Raw genomic sequence first — 23,729 nt, 5'->3', positions numbered from 1 at the left:
TTGAATTTATCTGTTACTCTAGACACATTCACAAACGAAAACAGTAAGACCACACTATCCAGACAAAAAATGTAAATAACTTTATTTGTAATCTATTTTCAAGTTAAACTGACACAAGTTGGAGGAGATGTAACCATATGGTAATAAGAGGTAGGAGACACAGACATGGTAGACAGGTTGCATTTTGCCAGTATGACTTTCTGTAGCCCTGAAACAGCAGGAATCCAAAGCTGCAGACTTGGTTCTTTCTCAGTATGAAGCGTGATTTTACTGTGTACTTGTTGCAAAACCAAAAGTGAAACTGAAACAACGCCTAAGCAGAACACTTCATTAAGTGTCTTTATGATCAGGCATAGTTAGAAGAATATAATTCCATGCAAGCATGTTACAGGAGTTTACAATTCAAGTGCAAAACATTTTCTTCTCTAACAATTACCATGCTTATATGCTGATGGAACTGTAATGATACAAAACCAATTAGGTGTTCAATGCACATTTACTCCGTTGAATGATAAACTGCAGTTGATTTCAAATTAAAGCCGTATTTGTGGGGATTGTGGTTTACTACTTGGATCTAGCAGGATGAAAAATTTTAGTGCAAAAAAAAAAAAAAAGTGCAGTTATCACACAGGAAAAGATTCCTTCCTCACCCTGCAATTAAGATATATTGCAGGGCTCAGTGAAACAATCCAGCCTATTCAAGGCAAAATAGACTTCAGCAAAAATGATCCCTCTGTTCCTGGTTTCAATGGAAAAGCATGTAATGACAGCTCCTGTTATTGGTTTCTCTGTTTTTTATTCAGGCTATAAAGCCCTTTCTGTTAATATACAAGAAACAAAGAATGTTTACAAATATTGTGCCAGTTGTAGCACATTCCTAAAGGGTTAGCTAATACCATCAACGTTTTAATAAATACTCTGGTTACATATTATCTGTACTAGAGTAAAACCTAAACATGGCAATATTGTAGTATGTGAAATGGAAGTTACCACTCTATATTAAAGACGATTTCAAGAGCAGTTTTCACATAACTAACAAATGCTTCATTCCATTTAACCATGGGGATAGATCTCCTGTACATCTGGTAAGCCACAGGGCTTGGACAGTACAGCTTCCACAGGCACTCTTTGAATATTACTGCATTTTGTAGTTCTTATGGAACTCTCAAGATGTTCTTGATGCTCATTCTTGTCTTAAAGTAGAAAGGTAACTGACAGCATGAAGATAGCTGTCACAACATAAGGATAAACTGAGTGAGAGATACTGCAGTGCTGTCTGGTCCACTCTGGTTTTATTGGTTTCCCTTATCAAAGTTAGTAAAAACTGAAAATATGAAAGAGAACTAAGAGGAATTGTGAAGCTTAAAGGAGATAAGCTAGGAGCAGTGCTTCTCTTCTGACACAACACACTACTCCAGGCAATGTTTGTAGCCCACCTACAGCCTCCATTGATCTTGCTTGTAACTAGTATCCTCCTGTTAAATATAACTGAACTTAAGTAGCAGTTTTCTGGAATGGATTAGATTCAGGATCTGAACTATCACTGAAAAAAGTAAGGGATTTTCTTGTCAGCAGATGTTACATCAGAAGCTGTTCCTTGGAAATGTTTTTAATGTAAAGCTTAAGTACATCTACAGCCTCAAAAAGGCAGCTACAGCAACTTACAGTGAAAATTTTAAAAAAATATTGTAATGCTGCTTATAGGCAGGCTCTACTGAATAAAGTGTGAAATGTCTTAAAGTTGTTTAAGTTGCTCTATTAAGCTTTACCCCTTTATTAATCAGACAGTAATACGGACTTCCTGGGTTTGCATTTCCAGTAATTTTTTCCTTTCTCCTTGGATCCAGCTGCATTTTTCCCTGTTTTAGCAGGGGAAGACTCATATAATAGATACACAACTAGCACTTTTGTTACAGTCAAGCACATGACTTGGCCCCAAGTTTTGCATTTGCTCTTGATGATGCTCTTTTTTGACCACAAGATGAATAAGATACAATGCCTGAGGTCTAGGGGTTCCTGTGTATTTCTCCATCTAGGAGCCTGTTGTTATTCCTCCACCTACCTTCTCCAATCTAACTGCCCAGCAGAGATCACCTTCTCTTAGGAATCAAAGAAGGCTCCTCAAATTAGTTTTGATAAAAAAAGAGGGAAGTATGAGTGATAAGAACCTCCATGGAGTAAAAACAAATGTAACAGAAAGCAGTGTGAACAGTAAGCAGAATAATAATAAAAAAACATAATAAAAATACAGAAAAGCAGTGCTCTCTGAAAGAGTAAGAATAACTGAGCAAGAAAAGCCAGGGTAGGAACAGAAATACTATAGAGTAGGAAAATATTTAACTTGGCCATATAACCATCATTTAAGATAGATAAGTGTAATGAAACTTAAAAAAAAATCCTTAATTAAGCTGGTGATTTACCACACAAGAATAGGAAGAGAATTCTTCTTTCTAAGGCAGTTATTTTTTAATAAATTTTCAGTACTAGTTATTTGTACAGTCACAGGTTCAGTTTTAGCTTATTACAGTTAAGAATTTTAAGCTTATGTTAAATACTGCATATACACGGAATGTAATACAGTTTGCCATGCCTAGGAAAATAGTGCCATAATGCTGACCTCCAGGGCTACCATCACGATTTGGGGTATACATGGCAGTAGAAAAGCCTAAAAATTCTTAATATTCTTTCCAAGCCAAGCTTCATTTTGGTTTCTGTGCATTATCCCACTCGGGATTAGTGTCTTTCCTTTCTCTACAACTTGTAGTGCTCCTTCATACGCAATCATCTCCCTCCCTCCTGCCCAATGAAGTTGAAAAATAGTTCATGTTTCTAACAACGGCCCCTCCACAGGCTTAAAGAACCAGACTTTTCAAGCATTAGTTTTAAGTGCATTATATACGCCCAACATTGATTTATGCTCATTATAAAAGGGCACATCAGAGGGGCCTATCCTTTCACTACTGACAGGGAGTATAGCCGCAATGATTTTCACCATAAGAGTAATCTGCCTTTCACACCAGGATTTTAGAATTAAGCTGTTACGCAAGATCAGCCCACTATAAAACTCCTCCCCACTCAATAGCCCTGGAGATCAATCTAATGCACATACTGAAAATGACTTTTACATAGGGATTTTAATAAACCACCTATTTAGTGTATTAATTTTTAGAGGAGTAACTATACATAAATGATATGTTCCAAGTTATGTGCAATAGATCTGTTTAACAGATTTATTCTTGTTTGCAAACACACACAAAGAATTTTCTGTCTTCTATTCAAGCAGAAGAGTTACAATGGTGCTTTTGCTACTAACTATGGTATGCATTTTGGGGTTATGTACCATTCCAGTTCACGTGCCTCCTTTGAGTCAGGAATGCTCCTCAGTGCTGCCACTGAAAGATCTGCTCCGGACGTGATTTCTCAGTTGCTCTATGAGCTCTGGATTCTGCTGCTGTATCTGTTGTGCAAACTGCTGCCCCCTGTGTTGAACAATTTTAAGTAAAATCAACAGGTGAAAAAAAAAACTGACAAGCGGCATTTGTAAGAAAACAGAATACGGCTGAAGTTAAGACTAAAGATAACTTGCTGTATAGTCTCAATAAAGATATTTGTAGTATTACAACTTCGTCTAGTTAAAGTCTCTCCAAACAGGGATATCATCAGATCTTCATTTTCATTCTTTAGGACTATTACTTCTACTGGATAACATGGAGGAAAAAGTATTACCTTGGTTGGTAAAACTAAAATTTAGCAACAAGTGTGCTCTACGATTTGCTCCCTTCTGCTTTTAGAGGATCCGTTCTTGTTTTTTTAAGACAACTACTCTTGTAGCCAAAGTGCAACCTTGTATTAGCCTTCCCAGAAATACAGTGTGCAGCTGCCAGCTTGTGCTTGTGAGCAAGATGTCATTAGTAGAAAGGAAGCATACAGTTACACCTTTATGTCTTGTATGACTGACGTAATGACAGATCCATCTCCATCACACTTGTAACTTAACAGTTACATTAATAGGTGAGAATAATTCCATGTAAAAGAAAAGCGTAATGCTGGTTTACTACAAAAAGTAAGTAAAACCTACGACTTCATGAATAGCCTGGCATGGCTTCTCTGTAACGTCTGCATTTTGCCCGAGTAGCAAATTAGCAAGACTCCTTTAAACCACAGTGCAAGTTGAAGAAAAGCCACTATTTCCATAGATCTAGGTGTAGTACATGCTGTTTGTGAGAACAGCCCTTGATTTTGTGGGAACACCTTCCTGTCTGTGATGTGAATTATAAATCACTTTTGCCTAGAAGGTGCAAAACTTTCAATAGTTTGAAACAGGCTAGACTGCTGAAATAAAGTAAAACTGTATGCCCTTTAGGATGTCTGGCCATATAAGCAAATGGCATGTTTTTGCACAGACTCTTCTAGATGGATTATCATTATTATATTGTAAAAGGTTTGGGTCCCATTTTTTGTAAAAGCTACTCCACGTTAAAATGAGTTCTCCGAAGCCTTCCCAGTGTAAATAGAGGGATGACAGAGTGGAGCTTTGTTGCAATCTGTGCAAAGTCAATCTGTAGCTTCTCTAACAAGTGTTTGGGATACGGGGTAGTAAATTTACCAACACAATTTGAAAGCACACGTAGGAGTACTTAAAGATTTATAGGAGCAGTTTCAGCAAGTGGCATTTAGAAAGCAGAGAGTGTATGACAACCAGAAAATGAAACCGAGTACATAGTTAGTCATTCCAACTGATGGAAACATTCAAAGCAAACAAACGAGATAGTGGAAAATAAGTCAGTCTTCAAGTTTTCAGTTTTAATTATCAGGTAGGATTTTAATAATCAGGAATAATGGGGACAGCCCACGGTGTAAGTGGCTTGACGCTATCCCTTTTAAGTAGATGTTGCACAAGGGCACTTCTACAAATGTAACAGTTAAAACTATACAATTCTTACTTACGCATGGATCAGGCTGGACAAATCCGAGAGGCCACCCACCCCGGCAGCGGGGCCACCAATGGCGTTTGACATCATCCCCGACATCCTGGAACAGTGAGCACAGTGTTGGCATTGGGGTATGCAGGGACCTTTACAGTAAGCAATAAACTGCAGTTCTTTTTTTTTAATTGCTGGGAGGAAACAAGCTGGAAGACGAAGAAACTGCAGTAGTTTTAGTTGCAGTAAGCAAAAATCACATTTTCAGAAATACAGTATTAATCACTTTTTCTCTTACTAATTTGAACCCCTAAAAACATTTGCTGTAATAGTACTCAATTTTAATACTTACAGTTGTTGAACTTGAGGATTCTGCATTAAGCTTGCTGCCTAGAATAGACAATATATAGCTGAAATTATAAGATATTTACTACTTAGGTATCACTCAGGAAAATGTGAGAAAAAAACTCAAAACCCACATGCTGTAGTCTTATGGTTTTTTACAAAATTAAGCTAAGGTTATGTGCAGAGTACGGTCCCCAGCAAAAAGAATTGTTAAAGCAATGTATTTCAAGAATATGACAAGGAGAAAAATAGTGGTTACAGATTCAGACATGAAAAATATGACAAGACAACATTCTGATCCCAGCATCAGAAAAAAAAAAAAGAACTATAAAAGATGCTTATGACTTCCAAGGACAAAGGAGAAAAGTCTATATTTTGTTGATTCCCCGTCTGGATAAATTGGCTTTGCAACTACTATTACTACTGTGTATAAACTGTTAGGATTATGACCAAAAAATATTGCAGAATAAACCAGAGTGTGGACTTACTTGGTAGCATGGTTTTGTAGCAACATATATCTTTCATTGTAATTGCATATCTTCTTATTTTGTAGTAACCATGAGGTTATTTAAATTTCTCATTCATAAGACACTTCAAAAGTTATGCTGTATTTACCATAGTGTAAGGGTGTATATGGACAGATATTACAGAATAAACCAGGTGATATTTTAGTTAGTAACATACTTCATGCAGAAATCAGTGTCTGAATGAATACAAGACCGATAGGCACAATGCAGTATCTGCTTATTCACTCTCTTATTAAGGGTACTACAAAAAACAGATATATACAATATTCATTTTATTGATTAATATATCCCCATATATACTTCTCAAAAGTAAATCAGTTCTTTTCTAGTGTACAGTTGGATGTTAAAGGCCAAATTCAGATGCATTCTACAGGTAATAGAGGATTTATTACTTGTTTTATTTCTTCTATCAGTAACAAGTCTAATCTAGGTTAGGGGCCCAAAATGCAGGCTAGAAGTAACTTTCCCAAGGTCAGGCAGTGAGTCAATTTTTTCCTTAAAAACCAAACAAAAAAAACCTACATCACAGGAAAGTCATTCATTCATTCCTGGCTGAAAGCCCTGTGTTCTATCTACTTGATCAGGCATCTTCTGGAAATAATGCCAAAAATCCTTTCCCCGTAGTTACCTCTATATTGAAGCGTACGTCTTTGGCTCTGAACAGATACAGATTGTCTGAGTAAGTCATGTGGCCAATGAACTGGTACACGTTGTTCCAGTGCTATTTAATCACTAGTGTCATTGGAGAACTTGCTGACTGCTTCCTTGCCTACCATCTCTATTATTTGGACCTTCTATCAGACCAGATGTGTTCATCTCTCTTGCACGCACTGCATTTCCACACAGAAGCACTGGTTGAAATGTCCTGTCCTAATGAAGCTACCAAAAGGGCAATAAAGTTCTAACTGAGTTCTCAAAGGAAATAAATAGGTTTTGCATTTTTTTTCCAAATACCATCCTTCAAAATTAATTAATACCATTTGGCTAAGAAAGCCATGCATGGAGAAAAAAATACTGAGGAACAAAACCACAATTTGCCATTGTCCTGGAAATAAAGGAAGGCACCATATGTTATTTATATTAAATGTTTGCACATCTCATGAAGTTAAAGATGTCAGAGAAACTAAAAAAGTAAGAACAGAAAGGTCTCTTGGATAGCTCTTGCCAAGCAGTTACTTTAGTCTTGCGTAGACTACATCTGAATCAACTGCTATTCATTTAAGAGATCACTTCTTTGTTAAGTGGTATGTGGAGAACAGAGAAGAAATTTTCACCATGCTGTTGACAAGTGTTTTACTATCATGCCATTTATAAAAACAGCATAGCTAATCTGTGCACATTATTGTTCATAAGTACGACAGAATCAATTGGAAATAAGACTGGCATTATAGCAGAATTATGTTTCACTTCTTGGTTTGAGTGTAAAATGACTTAGAAAAGTTTAAATTCAGAATAATGAAACCCTTGTCATCATAATCATTAAAACTGCTTGTGTTATGAAACAAGAGTTGTTCTCTAAATATCAGTTTTAAAAACAGTATAATGTAAAGCTTGAAATATACTCACCATACTAATGAAGGCAGGATTGTTTATCAAGCTTGCCATGTCAAAACTCAGCCCAGTTCCGGTCTACAAACAAATTGCAATTGAAGACAAGTTTACCTACAAGTTCCCAGTTAAAGCTACTGTAAATAAATAGATACAGAGCTAACTTACAGGACTGGACATGTCTCTTAGTTTCTGTTCTGCTATTTTCAAATTTGACTTATAAGAGTCATTCTCTGGATCAAGATCCAGTGCTTTTTGGTAACTGGTAACTGCTTCTTCATATTTATTCACTGAGGTCAGAGCCAACCTAATGTGAAATAAAGAAATCCTGGGTAGAATATAATGACCATTAAAAGATAATGATACATTTTCTGTTCTAAGTAAAACAGTATCTCACAACTAATCTTTAGCTTGTGCACGAAGTTAAAGCAAGTTTTGCTATGGTGCTGCTTAGTGTAAACACTTCCTTTTGCACGAGATGATCCCTCAAGAACTCATCTTGCATTGTCTGTTCCATATATATGCAAGTTTCATTAAAAAGTCCTTGGCATCATCAAGTGATTTAGTCTGTATTCGAGAACACAAGCTGCATCCAGCATCCTTTTCACAAAAGATAAGGAATTCCTCTCTTTCCTCCAGTCCTTTTGATTCAAGAGATTATTCAGAAGGGTACATGGGTAAGTAGGGCGAAGATACTCTTAATGTGAGTTCTGCAGATTCAAGAAATCAAATACTGGAACAAGTTTTAGCAGAATAGATTTTTCTCTTAGGATCAGTGTAAGGTTCTCCTTTGGGATCTGCTACTTCAACAGCTTGACAAATGAGTTATACAAAATAGTAGTAAGATGTAAGATGTTGTGAGGAACACTTGGATCAGGAAAGTCTGCCTAATGTTAAGGTTCTTTCCCAACAGCTCAGGAGAGCACAGGACATATCTACTACTTTTGAAACAGCACTTGTTTTCAAATTTCATTAGCTACTACATTTAAAACATCATCCATCTTTGAGTTATTCCAGAAGTCCATCTGGCTGCATTTTCAATTCTATCTTCTACTGTACTTTCAAGTTATACTGACCACAAAACTAAACTGATCTTTTCCACATTTTGTGAAAGATCTGTGTAACTCATATTCAGCTATTTAGTATTCATATCCCCCTTGGGCATGTGCTGAGCTGCACAGACGGGGTTGATAAGCCTGTGCTCCTCCTCACCAACAGACTTTATCCTTCTATCTCGGGCAAGAGTGCTCGGTGTGTTATTACTATTCAGTGATGACAAACTCAGTATGAAACTACAGGATTTTCCAGTAATGATCCTGGAGGAACCCACACAATTTTAGTATTTTTTCTCTTAACACAGTTACATAAAAAAAACCCAAACCAGCATTTTCACTTTTGGCCCATAAACTTGCCAAAATAATTTCTGTCCAGACAAGAAATGCAATCCAGTATTTCTATGATGCAATTGTGCTTTTTTTACAGAGAAAGTATGTAAAATTCAGTACAAGTCAGAACAGTGGGTGACAGTTTCTTTGCTCACAATTTCTACTCAGACAAGTGCTCTCTCTCTCAAGGTCACACTGGAAGTATCACTTTAACTGATTGCATGGTTCCCACCTCTGCATATTTCTATGGCACTTCTGCATCTTTCTGTGACATATAAAGAGCTTCTGTCAAACCCTGTCAAACTGAGAAAAACTGATAAGCCTGCATAATGCAGTCAGAAAACACAGCTTTCTGACAAGAAATTTTTTGTTGAGAAGTTGGTTTCTGCACTTGTTGGTTTGTTATTACTAAACAAGCATGACTTCCTCATTAAGCCTGCGCTAAATGTATTATTATATTCGCGTGCTGAGTTAGGCAATGGCTTGTGGCTCAAAGTGTATCTTCTACCGAAACAACCAGACAATCAAAAAAAAGAGAAGCTTGATTACTTGCCCACTTACATTGTGTGTCAAAAGGCACACTGGTCTCACAGCCAAAACTCTAAAATAACCTCCGATTCCCAATTAAATCAGCCTGTAGCTTCCCTCCATCTCACTGAAATCAGGGGATCTCAGGTTGTGCTATATGAAGAAACAATCTTAAGAGAGTTAAATAGGACAAAACCAATTCAGTCCCTAAACTTCACAAGTGAAGAATTATCTCAAAAGCCAGCCAGTCTACATTTGCATTAGTAAAATAAACTGTATAGTGGAAAGTTTTCAAGTGAATTCCATCATCTTTGATCTTAAATGCTCTCTGACATGGTTTTGTCCCAGGCCAACAAGCATTATCCCAGACAATTTTAGGGCATGGTTCAGAATTTAACACAGGACAATGCAATTTAGCAATAGGCATTGTATGTGGCCACTCCATACTGCAAACTAGAATTTAATAACATAGACACAGGCCATTTTGTGCCAGCTGACCCAACAAACAATCCCAAGCATTTTTTAATTTACCAGTATAGATATAACCTCAAGAGCCTTATGCAACATTCACCCCACACCCACAATATATTTGATTATTGAAAACGCAAAGCTACACATCTTGGAAGAATGGCCATTCACTCAAGTAGATATCCCATTCAGAACATTCCTGACATTTTTTTTTCAGATAGTGTTTAATCAGACCCACCACCTAAAGAGGATATACTGTTAATCTCTCAGACATGACTGAGAAAAACTACCAACAGGGCACAGCTTAGTCTTGCTAAAATATCTGTTTCCAAAGAGCTATCAAACAGAAAAATCAAGCTTCTATTCCTGCTAGTGTGAAACCCCAATGCTTTTAGGATCTGTTCTCTAACAACATCATTAACAGATTCACTGCTCCAATTGCAGAGTTTTAATTAACTAGGCAGGAGGTAGAAAAAAAACACATCATGACTTCTTAAACCAAATTTATAAAGCTGATAAACTAAAAGAAAAAAAATCGCAAGCTGATGAAATCCAATATGAAAATGCCGAGATCAACTGCATATATAGAGCCTAAAGCTGATTGCCTGGTAGGATCATCTTCAGAAAACTGCCACTCTTTCAGAACAAGAACGTCAGCTAAGTAAAACAATCCAGATCCACTAATTTCAGAAAATCTTTGGTGATTTACGCTTGGGTCTTCAGTGTTTACTCCTTGTATTAGCTTACCCCATTCTCCCATACGCCTTGCTGTACTTGGGATCTATTGCTATGGCTCTCTCACAGTCCTTTATTGCTTCGCTGTAGTTGTTGAGCTTACTTTGTGCAGCAGCCCTAAGAGGAAGACAGGAGGGAAGGGAGAGAGCTTTGTCAAAAAGCCCCAAACAAACAATAGAAGAAAAAAAAAAACAAGCTTAAATATTCACATGTCTGTGACTAACTTCAGACTTGTTTCATCTTACTGACTTCTCATTCACTCTTTAGTCAATGCCTCAGCTTTCCTCAATTAAGTAGGACAAGAAAATGTTCTGAATTAAGTATGTGCTTAAGCGCAATGCTATATGCTAGGGCTTTGGAGAACACACTCTCACCTTTGAGGGCACAAAGGATAAATAACTCTAGGGAAAAGTTTTATATCTCCTGTATTACTATGCACAAAATACATCATAAAACCTATTATAAGAAGTGAAATTCTCAAGTAGTAGTTTACATAAAATCATTGATTAAGCACAAGTATTTTATACAATTGGCGTTTTCCAACAAGAAGTATAGTTTTACTGCCATTCAAAGGAACGCTGTGATTTTTCCCCGCTCAGTTTTTTAGCAGGCAACTTATGCTTGCAGGTAAATTGGGATAACATTTCTCAGTAATCTCCAAATTGCTGAATTACAATTGCATCTCTACAACAGAGAAGTACTAAATGTTGTGGACATTGACACGGTAAGATTAAAGACATGCCCAAATTAAAAAGAACATCGGAACAGATTAATAATCAAAATTTCTCCAGTTCAAAAGGTCTCAAAACAGTAATTTGTTTTTCCTTGATTAAAAAACTATAGTAGAAATGATAATATTTCCACTGCATAAAGCATTCTTCTTTTTTATTAGGATGCTACAATCATCTCTATATTCAGTCCTTTCTCCTGTGATTCAGGAGACCTCAAGATTCATTTTGGTCCTCACAAATGTGGTATGTGATGATATAACACACAGAGTGAAGTATTTCTACTCTTGCCAATTACAGATTTGGTGCTTAAGCCCATTCTACTGAGGAGACTTTCAGTGATTCTGGGAGGGTTCTGAATCTGGTCTTGTATTTCCATTTTATACCTAAAATCACTTATATGATCAGTTTTCTCAAGGAAAATAGATGATTTACACTTTGAACTGCCATCTTACAAATGTAAAATATTAGTAAACTGTGCATTTCCTTTCTCTTTATGCTTGCCATGAAACGCTGAACCTTTCGCTTGTATTTATGGCAAAGTAAACTCTGGAATAATGGAAGCACAGCTAAAAAATAGAAAAATTCACTGGGTACAGTGCCACAAGGACAGACTGACACCACTTAATATATCCTTCTGGTAATGGAGGCACCAAAGAGTGTAGAGCAGAGTGGTTATAGAGTTCCAGTAGGGCTCATAGACTCTTCTGCCTTTGCTCCTATGCTGGTCTTTAGGGCAGGACACCAAAAGAGGATACTTCTGCTGCTGGGTTGACATGCACTTTCAAACTTCATCTGCTCCCGTGTCACTATGTCTTCACCATGGTGAAGAACAGATTATACAATGAAACTACAGCAACAGCCTTGTTATTTCTCAACAGGTTGTGCATAAAAATGCCGAGTATTTATACAATGCTTGAAATCTTCAAAATAGCCTTCCCACATTGATGGTATTTTTTCCAGAGGAAGTTAATGACAGCTGAGTCACCAGAACACCAGAAAAAAAGGCTCTTACTACTCTCAACAGACCAGTAATCACAGCCTACATTATGATTTAATATAGACAACCTATCTCACAAAAACCTATTATCAAGTGCTACAAGTAATTTTAAAGCCTATATTATACCTTTAACTGACAGAGATATGCTTAATAAGCCTATTTTCACTTTAGATCTTTTACAAATTTAACATGATAAATTTCTGGATAGTGGGGTTTTCTAGCCTCATGTTGTTTTGATCTAATTCACAATTTATTTTTAAAATACTGTTAATGAAGTTCAGGAAGGAAAAGTGTGTATTATTTTGTTTTTACCTGTTGCAGTAATAGACTGCATTGTTTGGATCCAGTTTTATAGCCCTGGTATAACAATCCACTGCAGCACCATAGTTTTCTTCTTTCATATGATTATTACCTGAAATAAATCATAAAGAGCTCTTAAGTAGTTAAAAGATACACTGCTACGTATGAAAGAAATAGAGCAGGCACATTATAGCATCTATATAGGGTAGTTATCACAGAATGGTAGAGGTTGGAAGGGACCTTTGGAGACAATCTAGTCCAACCCCCTGCCAAAGCAGGTTCACCCAGAGCAGTCTGGACAGGAGCGCATCCAGGCAGGTTTTGAGTATCTCCAGAGAAGGAGACTCCATAACCTTCCTGGGCAGCCTGTTCCAGTGCTCTGCACTTTTCTGAGATAAATTCATTTAAATAGAACTGGCATGCAATAACGCAAATAAAAATATCTACTATGTCAGTAAAGTTTATTACGTGCATTGTACATTGTAGACTACCACATAAACCTTCCCAATCTCAACTTGCTATTTCACACTTTCAAGCTACGTTCTGCTGTTAAGCAAAGATCGATTTGTTGAGAAGTGTAAATTTAATTGCAGTTCCACTCTAATATAGATTAATCAGTCTTAACTATTTTTGTAAGTCTCATAATCCTATAGGCTAGATGTTGATCCCTTTTTGGTCTTACTTTCTCACATCCCAACAACTTGCTTGTAACTATTAATGTAACATTGAAAAGCAAAAAGCCAGACTAAGCACTTAAGCCTCACTTCTGTGATTCCATTCATAAGGATAATGAAAAGTATGTATAGCACAGGCAATCTAAAATGATTCAGAAGTAAAATTTCTCACCAAGAAGTCTCAGAACTTCTACTCTATAATGAAGTTTCATATTTCATATTTTCTAAGTCCAGTGATAAAACTAGAAAAATACAACTTTTCTATGAAAAGAAAATGCTGGAGTAAGGTCTTTCAAAACAAAAGGTACCTTACACATCCTTCCCTCCCTAACACAGAGCAGTCCTGTTACTTTCCTTCTTTCCTCATGACAGAGTAGTAGAGAAAAAGTACTAGTTCACAGTGGCCAAGGCTAAGGTTGTCCCTGGTCCTGCAAGTATGGATCTTTGGCCAGCTAGGTCCTACAGAAGCCTTGGCTTCCCAGCAATGTCACGAAATTGTCAGGAAAATTATAGACCTCCTTGTATTTTGGCAAAATTTTTCAACCCTCTCCCAAAATAAGCAAGAGAAGGGATTGGTCAACAGATTACTACAGACATAGATAACTCCATAAGCAAAGGCTGGAAAAGTTTAGTCACTGCAAATTTTGTCTGATAGAAAACAAAAGACTGTGAGGCACTAACTGAAAACAACTACACTAGCATTTATTTGTGAGCATAAAGAGCTTAATAAACAAAACTAGATTTAAGTAACTATCATCAAGGTAGTACAAAATCACCTATTCTCAATAGTAACTAAACTAATTATAGTCAGCAATCCCTGGCAGTGAGAAGGCAAACTGAAACTGTAATTACATGTACAGCTTCACACAGAATGTTAACCATATCTGTCACATTTCTAGACATCTTTCCTTTGATCTAAGGAGGTCTGTACACTAATTCCTGTTGTCACATAAAAGACTTGCAAGTTAGCTGCACTCAACGAGATTGCAGCAATTAACATTTCTCTAAAACAAAACAGTCATCAGGGATTATCAAAGTTCTGATTTTCTGATGCTGCTCTGAACTAAAGATGACCTACAAGATGGCTACAAGGCCAAGTTGGAGCTAATTATGACTGGGTACATTTCTTCCTCTGTCTCTCTCCAGCTCAAAATTCGCTAAAGGAAAACAGAAAAATAGCTAGACCTACTATTTCTGCTGAGATTAAGCAATTCAGGACAAAAGGAACAGCAACTGTAATATTTTATTTTAATGGCAGACAAAAATACCCCACAGATGGTTATACTTTTGAATGTGTGTCCTCTATAATGAAAATACTACTTATTGTTATAATTTATACTGTGGTAAAACCCAGATCTTTTTAGGATCAAGCCACTGCTAGACTACACAAACCTGCACATAATCTGTTCTCTTACATAGCTTAAGTTATGCCAAAGTGTCAAGCGATATGCAAGGATAAGCAAGCAAATTCAAGCATTTGCTAGTCTGGAGGGTGTATTACTTCCTAGCTTTATAACAACCAAGAAAGAAAACTCAGCTATCTGACAATGTTTTGCCATTCATTAGCCAACTTCTGCAAGTACTAGGGCTGGTTTGAGAGCAGAGGAGGAGTAGGCTGGAGGCCACAAAGTTGAGGGAAGTTATTCCTTTGGTAAGGACATATAGATAGAAATGAGGAAATGACAGAGTTACAGAACTCCAGTATTATAGAAGATATGGGCCAAATGGACTTCCCCAAGTTATCTCATTTATGTACCTAACTCAGGGTAGAATACTAGAAAAGCATAATAGCGGTGATAGATAATAGCTGTGTGAAAATGAGAAGGATTAATATGACAAAGCAGCATTAGAAAACAGGACAGGAAGCTTTAATTTTATTATGGGATATTAGCCAGAGGCATTTCAAGCAATTCCAAACTTCTTACTAATGCCCCTGCTAGCTGACACTTTAAACGGCCCTTTGTGGAAGTTTAGACCCTTTCAGTTTTTTCAGTAGAGACACGGAATTGCTTTACTAACACCACACAAAGACTAATACATAGCACACATCCATTTCGTTTCCTCAGTCTATTTCACAAACCTCCGTGGGCTGAGAGGTGACAAGACAGAAGTCGCAGATTTAAAACAGGCATTGCTGTAACACCCACACCTTGAAAGTGCTGAACATCCCTACAGCCCAATAACCATACTGAGTGCTACAGGAATTCTTCTTTCCTGGCAGCAACAGACCGCAAAATGAAAAACCAGGATGCACAGCAGGTGTGTTACAACTTATGAACTAATCGTCACTTGTAACCTAACCTTGTTTGAGATCTTATTCTCAGAATTAATGAGCTGATGAGTAACTTCAACCATTAGGGAAACTTATTTCACGGTCAGTAATGGACTGCATTACTGCAGATGACCAGTTTTAAGGTAAGACAGACTTATTGTCCTGTCACTATCCTAAGTTTTTTGAGAGAATTACATGTAGCAATTAGAAACTTACTTATTTTTTCTACAAAACTCAAATATCTGAAAATTGGATATGTTGTAAAAACTGTGATTTATAAAGCATCAATCCACCTGATAACAATTCATATCAGTTATCAGTGCTACATGCCATTTTTTTTCTCCCCCTGCTTTTTAGGGGGCCAATAAAACAGATCCCTTTGTGAGTAACATTAGGAAAGACTTCTATGGTACAGCTGCTTTTCCTCACATAACAGCAACAACATGTATCAAAGGGAAAATAAACAACCATCTCTTCTGCAATTTTTATAGAGCACAAAAATTACATAAGTGAAATACTAACCCTAGTAAGTTCAAAAGAATTTTTCCATTGGCTTCAGCTAGGTCAACTTTTTACCAGTATTTCAATATTCAGCTAGCGCACAAGCCTTGACATCGCATAACCTTTTCAATATTAAGTAGAATGCTGAATAACAATTCCATGGAAAAACAGAGAAATCTATAATACACCAAACAACAACTTCTCATTCTTTATAGCTTCTACTACTCAGGAACGTTGCCCAGGACTTGTTATCTCTTAGTTTTTAAGCAACATCCTGAGAAAAGGAGTTAATAGGCTGTATTTTCTTAAACCCCAGATGGAATAAATCACTTTGTTACATTTTAAGAGAGCTATCACCAGAGAATATAAGCTTTTGTACAGGGTGTGCATTGCCCAGCTGCTATACTATCACTATCCATGATAGCCCAAAAATCTTAATAAAAGCACAAGAACACAAGATGTTTATTCCTATGTTTATTACAAACCTTCATCCTTCAGTTGGTCAGCCTTTTCAACATCCTCTGGTAAAGTATCTGAGAGAGGCAGCACGTCATTCTGTGCGTAAACAAACCAAAATATTTTTCGTTATAATACAAGCCCTGATTTTATTAAGAACTTCTTTAATCCCGGGCAGCACTGTATCAATAAGCAGGATTTCCTGTAGTGCACAGGAAGTATGAAAGAACTAAGCATCACTAAAACATCCTTAGGAGAGAAAGACAGCCTGCTTTCTACAACTCAAAAAACCCTATGGATGACCACACATTTTAAGGAACCAAGGGGTAGAGAGCCGATATGTTTCTAGTCTTGGTTTTCTTACTTTTGACTCCTATTTGCCATCCTGGGGATTCCTGTGCTTCCTGTACTGAGGATCCCAGACAACACAAATAATTAGAAAAGATTTTTGGAGTTCCCATTTTAAGGTTAGTGTTCACAGAGATGTCTTTAAAACTGAACAACAAAATTATTTCCAGAACCATCAGCAAACCATGAATTACCTCAAGCAGACATTTATCTCCCGGAATTGCAAAATGCTTAACTAAAATCCTTCAAGTGAAAATGAGACATGCAGTATTCAGTAATTTTCTATATGGAATTGTCCTAGTTGAGCTGAAATTAATTCCTCCCACCGCCCCAAAATACTCTCATTCTCCTAGCTTTCATGGAAATTTCACTTTTCTCAGGTTTTCCTTAAGTTTCCACATTGTTTTGACCTATACAACACTTTAAGGTTGTGTACACAATATTAAATTTTAGCACATATTGGCAGAGTAACTTTAGAATCTAAATGAAATTCTTACCTTGTGAAAAGAATTTGTGAACATTTCTATCAAATGCTGTGGAGGTGCAAGATGAGTATCTTCCAGATTAATCTTAAACACAGTCTCCAGACACTGAATTGCAACTTACAAGAAAAAAAAAAAAAATACGTCACCAATTTCTCAATAGAAGTATAATTTCACTTATTGTTTATAAAGCTGTGATTTATCTCCCTGTTCAGCTAGTCAAAGCAGCTCTTTGGAACATAGCACAAAATAAAGAGAGAACACCTGCTTCCCATAGAATTGACTTGGTAAAAAATAGTATAAGCTGTACAAATCCATACATAGTTTGGTTATTATTAATAAACCAATATAAAACTTCTTTTCAATCATTAAGTCTTTTCTTAAAACATAAAAATATGAGGATTTAATAAAATTACCACAATTCATAACACAACTACACGTCACACACCCCAGCTCAAAACACCACAAATGCCATACATTTGTGTGGCATAATAGTTGGAAGAAAATGGCACGTCTTCACTGTAAAAAAATACTGCAAGATACTTACTACACTTATCTTTTTTTGGATCAAAATATATCTATCTGAAGACACTGTTTATTAATGAAATGCTTCATTAATCACAAGTCTTTATCCTATTAAAAAAAAATACAACTGTAGTATCCTTTCATGTGTTCAGTTGTGTAAGCATTAAATGGCCCTCCCAAACCTGCAATAATGCAAATATACTCACAATAAGCAATACTAAAAAACAGTAGAGCCAAATACCTAAATGAAGTCTTAAATGTGCTCATATATTTTAAGGCAAAAGAAGTCAATGGCAACTATTATATACAATTTTGTATATATATGTATTCTGTTCATTATATTATCTCAAATTATATCGTTATTTTCCCTATTCTCTTGAGAAGCTAGTAGAATGTTTTTATCAAGGAATAAATGTATTAAGCTGAAAACTGAGGAGGAACAAAGAAAAGCCTTTCTAAAGCCTGGTTTGAACAGAAAAATTACTTTTTTAACTCCAACTATAGATAAACAGGAATAGCTGAATTCAAATGAAGTATCAGTAAAAACTGAATCTTAAAATTTAAATTCAATTTCAGCCCAATGTTAATATAATAAATATAATTTGAATTCCTGTTTGCATTATAATGAACCTGAACACTGACCCAAAATTAGAGCAGTAAAATTTCTGATAGTTAACAATAGTTAAGGCCAGTTTGAGGAGCCTATTTTCTATGTCACAGCTGGGAGAAAGGAGGGAAAAAGGAGACTTGTAAAATAATTAGCAAAACCTGGAAGATACATTTTTTTTTAAACTCTGATAACATAGAATAGAAATTATTCAGAAAAAGCCAAATACAATACAAAATTAATGTTGATAACATGTAACAATTGAATACATTGCTAAATATGCAGGAAGTTTGCTTTTATAAGGTATGAATGCTAAAAATGTATCAATTTGCCAGGTTTTAAATTACCCCGTAAGAGTGCTGAAGGATTTGGGTTAAACTCCTTTGTCTCTTGCTATGTGGAAAAACTTAATTCTTGTAAAGTAAGCACTGACTATGCTGAATTCTGAATTATATATTAATAGTCCTTATTACCAGGCCTATCATAAAATCAGTGGAATTACATATCTCATTGTTCCTTATCACTTAATAGGAAGCCACCTGCCACAGGATACTTACCAGCTTTCCCCTCAAACTTCTGCATAAATTTAAAATACAACCCCCTCCTTCATCTTTCTCAAGGCTTTCAGTCAGTGACACCAACTCTGTACCATACAGAAGACCTTCGCAAAGTGTAGAAGTGCAAATTATGCTTAAACAAAATAAGCCTGAGTATAGTGTTATTGCCAGTACACATTTCCATGAAATAATCAGTTGTTACAGTGAACTCTCACATTTCTCCTCTAACTGAAAAATGGAATGTAAAATCCTTATGAACTGTCACAGGTGTAAGAAAATTAGAAGCTCTTATGGGATGAATCCATAGGTTAAACTAATAACCAGTAGTTAACATGCAAGCCAAGAATAGCAAAATCAGAAACTTTTCCAAATCAAAAGATGCATTACGTTGACAAGATCAAGACAAGATCAGTAACTACCCTGTTCCAATGTGACATAAAATGCAACTTTGCAGAGTCAAAGATGTCAAGACATGGTTTTGTCAGAGCAGTATCTTGTCAGAGAGTGTCAGCCTAGGCAGCTGCTGGAGCTTGTGGTGACCACCCTGCAAACCCCTACAGATACCACCCTCCCTGCTGAACAGCTGGGGCTCCCGCAAACACCTACCACCTGGGAGGAGGAGCTCGTGGGCTATGCTGGAGTCCATCTCAGCATCCCACTGCCACCTGCCTCCAGGACTTCTTGCTGTCCCAGCACAAGCTGCAAGCAACAGCGAGGAACCACAGCGGACATGCAGGATCACTGCATAATGAATACTAATTGGCCTGCTGAGGCCCCATTAGTACTTGGCATCACCTTGCTTCATCTTACACATAACCTTCCCCATCTCAAGTGTTACATAGATCCTGCACCTAAATTTCACTGTTTTGGAAACGCCGCCTTAGAGAAATTCATGGCAGTACGCCGACCTTAGAAGGAAAAAGAAAAATTTTAAAAAAATCACAGCCTTGTGCCCACTGTAGAGTTTATGCTTTAATCCTACGGAAACTGGTGCTGTAGACAAGAAAAAAAATACAGAAACTGTAAACAGGAAAGAGAAATAACTACCATTTAAACACACTGTCTAAAATATAACTTGGAGAAGTGAAGTTTCTAGTTCATACAATAGGGTTGAGCATTAACTCCCAAAAAAATCATCTATATCACTGCTCTAGATCTTGGGTTGTAGGGGAGTACATTTCTCCAGTCTACCTTCCGATTACTCCGCTTTCTCAAATTAAGGTATTTTTATTTGTCGTGGTTTGGGCTGGGGACTAAATGAATGACAGATGCTCTCTTTAACCTCTCTCCCCTCAGAGAAAGGAAGGCTTTTCCCCATGTACCATTCAACCCCTCTACACTCTTCCGCTTCTGATCCTCCAACAGGGCAAATAAAGTGAGCTGACCTTGGTTGTTATAGCAATAAATGCAGGACCCTCTCTGCATTTATTGGTATTAACTACACTCCTTGGTATTAACTACAAACATCAGGCCTTATCACTGCCAGAAGCCGACCTTGTCCGAAAAACATGGTGTTAATTTCGGTCAGTTAGAAGAGGCTTAACTGAAAAGTAAAATTAATGAAAATAAAATTGGTTCTAATCTTCCTTAAACCAGGACATTACTCATCATGCTAGTACAAAATTCCTAGAGGAAATTACACTATCATTGACATCGCTATGTGATTCAAACCTGCAGAATGCAGGTTATCAATATAAGTGGTGTTTTATTTTAATGCATCCTAAACTTCTATTTTGATGAAGTCTCAATTTTATTTGTAATGTTCTTGCTCTTTTTGTTGTTTTGGGGGGAATGGGAACTGTTTAAATTACTTCTTGGCACAGGCACTTCATCATAGAGTGTTCTATGTTTTCATAGATGCTAAGTAGGTACATAAGGTACCAATGAAAAATATCAGTCAATTTTTTTCATCCCTTGTGTCTTCACCTAACATTAAACACTTCAATGGGTAGGACTTTTGCTATTGCTACTCCATATGCACTAAAGATACTTTGCACAACTAAAATGAGTCAATTACTCAGAACGTCCGCCTCCTATCCTCTAACACATAGCATATGGTACCATGCTTTTGGCAGGGAGCAGCTCTAAAATTAGGATTTCATATCTGTATTAAAATGGTAAATTTTACATCAGCATTTAAGCACAAGTGAGGTTTTATAATACTTTTTGTTCAGAAAACAGAATCTTAAAATTGCTGATTCCTTCATAAAGACATTGGTTACAGTTGCTCTAAGACATGTTATCAGGTACATTTGCGGTCAAAAATGCAGTTTTATTACAAAAGCAAAAGCATCTCTCATTATACAATTTCCAAAAACATTGCTTTCTTTCATGAACTGAACCTTATCATAACCTGCTACAGGTTAAATTCAAAGATGACTACTACTTTACAAATGTACATATTATGACATAACACAAAGTCTTTTGGCTTTTATTCTTTGGGTTATTCTTTGGATATATTTGGATATATATTTGGATATTCTTTGAATATCATGATAGAAATTAGTGAAAAACTACACTGTAAAACCAATAGACACTGGAAGGAAGCGGACTCCAGGTTTACATTTTTAAGTTCATGCCTCTGAGAAGCAGGACTTGCTTTGCACCTCAGCAAAGTCTGCTCTTCATACCTCAGATTTCAGGTAACCCAGTGATCAGCTGCCTGGATGTTGTTTATTGGGCTGCTGGTCCTCAGCCCCCCCCCCCCTTTTACCTCCAAATTCCTCCTCTGGCTGAGTCATACAACCAAAGTCTGCTTGAAATAGTGCAAAGGTATTTTAAATAGACGCTATGAAAAGCTCATTGCAGAATTGAGATTTTTTGATCTTTTGCTTAATTCCACGTTGTGACACCCCCTCCCATGAAGTCTCCAGGAATTAGGGAAAAGGAGTAAGAGCAGCCTGAAGGAGAAAGACAGGTACTATAAAGTTACTAAGACTTAATGAACATCTGTCAAGGGAGGAACACACACAGAAGTCCAGCCTTCTGTAGCTACTTCTACAGATGAACTTGAATGTATAATAGAAACTATACCATACTGAAAACATTCACTACCATGTGCTATTTGGAATAGCTATTCAAGTTAAATTTTTTAAAAATGCAAGTCATTCATTTTATTTTCAATATTCTTGGGATCTCTTAGCCTTCCCTCATAAATTACATCCAATTTCTTACAAATATGAAACAGGAGATTTTCCCCATATACCAAACCCAATATAAGCTAATTGACTTACTTCCTCTGTGGCCAGCACAACTACTAGCAGACACAAAATGCACAAAGTGACCAAACGTGAAAGTAAAGAGAAAAAGAACCAGCAGGTAAAAGGCTGTGGGACACATACAGAAATCTCTACCATAGTCTGCATTACGGCAATGCTTAATTTGATGTGATTGAAAGTATCTGTTGCTCAAAATTAAGGTAGTACACATTTTGTAACTTTAGAACATTTTTTATATGAGAGATCTCAGAAATATTAAGATTGTGATCTTATTCACAGGCAGTATTTGGTGGCAGTTTCAGTTAGGTCACTCCAGTTACCTTCTATGATAATATACATCAAGCAATTTAACACATGGGTAGGTATTTTACATACATATATTAGCACTTTGCTCACCTTCCAAGCTTTCTTGTTCATCTGGAGTGAAAGTATCCATCTGACTCTGCTCTCTCAAGAAATGGATGACTGCATAAACCAAGCGTTTGATGGATGACATTTTGAAATCGACGAGTTTCTCCTGCGTCTTAAAAAACAACAGGATCTCTTAATTCAGAAATATTAATTCCTAAAGCATCCAACTTCCCACTGGCCTCAGTATGAAGTACACACAATACACAAAAACTCTTCCTTCACCCAAAAGCCCAATGAAGAGATGCCTTGAAACAAGTGGTTAAATTGTATGGTTTAGGGAGAACTCATACAATCTAGTCTAACTATCAGCAAAAGAGGACAAATGTCTCCAGATTCATTCCTGCAGGAGTGTTCACCAAGGCTAAAATAATTCAGCAACTTATTTTAATTTTTTTTCTTTTTATAGTTTGGAATTTATTTCTGAGACATGTGCACTTAGAAGCAAGAGTGCATGCTGAAGTCAGAATCCATTTAAAAGCCCCATTGATAAACGTAACGGCACAAAGAAACACACCTTAATGAAATGAATCCTATATTCTCTGACATTGGTGCTGCTGAACGGTTTATGTTCGCTTTGGACAGGAAACTAGAACACTGTGACCCGAGTGCACGCCTGTGATTAGTGACACTGCTGGCTCAGTCCGATTCGCATTTGGCACCAGCGGGGAGTTACGTAACTTTAGGGAAAAATTTTAGCCCCAACTTTCTGAGTTATTTTCCCTTAAAACACTGTTAAAGGGCACAACCTCACCCAGCCGCCGGGGGAAGCAGGTTAGAAATAAAAACAAACAAACAAACAAACAAAAAAAAAGAAACAAGCAAAAAAAACCAAACCGAGCATTAAATGAATGGCACGACCAGGGCCAGCCTGATTCTCTCTGATTCTGCCCGATTCTCTCCGCACAGCCCGGCGCGGCCGAACCCGCGGGGGCCGGGGGAAAGGCGGCTCCTCACCGCCGGGGGGACCACAGCGGCGGCGCCCACCCTATCGGGACTCCCCCGGAGGAAGAGGCCGCCGACCCGACCCACCGGAGGCTCCCGCTGGCCGGGGGCGTGCCCCCACGGCCACAACCGGGGGCCGCCAGCCCTGTCCCCCCGCCCACCCCCCGGTGCCCCGGCAGGCCCGGGGCCGCTGGCTGAGGCCCGGAGGACAAGTCTACCCCGCACAAGCGGGGCGCCCCACCGCCCGCGG

The 23,729-nt window shown here is 37.3% G+C and overlaps 1 protein-coding gene across 1 annotated transcript; it reads right to left on the bottom strand.

Moving 5' to 3' along the window:
• Window positions 1-57: 57 nt before the first annotated feature.
• Window positions 58-22,649, bottom strand: SGTB (small glutamine-rich tetratricopeptide repeat (TPR)-containing, beta). Its single transcript, XM_014964919.1, has 10 exons — window positions 22,523-22,649; window positions 17,235-17,338; window positions 16,419-16,488; window positions 12,499-12,598; window positions 10,471-10,575; window positions 7,511-7,649; window positions 7,361-7,423; window positions 5,275-5,312; window positions 4,948-5,031; window positions 58-3,479 (listed from the first exon to the last, which is right to left on the bottom strand). The coding sequence occupies exons 1-10, from the start codon at window positions 22,620-22,622 to the stop codon at window positions 3,368-3,370; spliced, it is 915 nt and encodes a 304-aa protein (XP_014820405.1). The 5' UTR covers window positions 22,623-22,649; the 3' UTR covers window positions 58-3,367.
• Window positions 22,650-23,729: the final 1,080 nt, after the last annotated feature.

The sequence above is a fragment of the Calidris pugnax genome, unplaced genomic scaffold (assembly GCF_001431845.1).
Source record: "Calidris pugnax isolate Ruff unplaced genomic scaffold, ASM143184v1 scaffold273, whole genome shotgun sequence".
NCBI classification, from domain to species: Eukaryota; Metazoa; Chordata; class Aves; order Charadriiformes; family Scolopacidae; genus Calidris; species Calidris pugnax.
Note: the sequence above shows the minus strand (reverse complement) of the source record. Positions and strands in the feature narration are given on the sequence as shown.

Coding starts and splice junctions, on each gene's coding strand:
- SGTB (XM_014964919.1), bottom strand. CDS start 22,622: ATGTCATCCATCAAACGCTTGGTTTATGCAGTCATCCATTTCTTGAGA. Junction 17,339..22,522: donor TGAACAAGAAAGCTTGGAAG/GTGAGCAAAGTG, acceptor TTTTCTTGTAAG/TTGCAATTCAGTGTCTGGAG. Junction 7,650..10,470: donor AAGGCGTATGGGAGAATGGG/GTAAGCTAATAC, acceptor ATTTCACATTAG/GTTGGCTCTGACCTCAGTGA.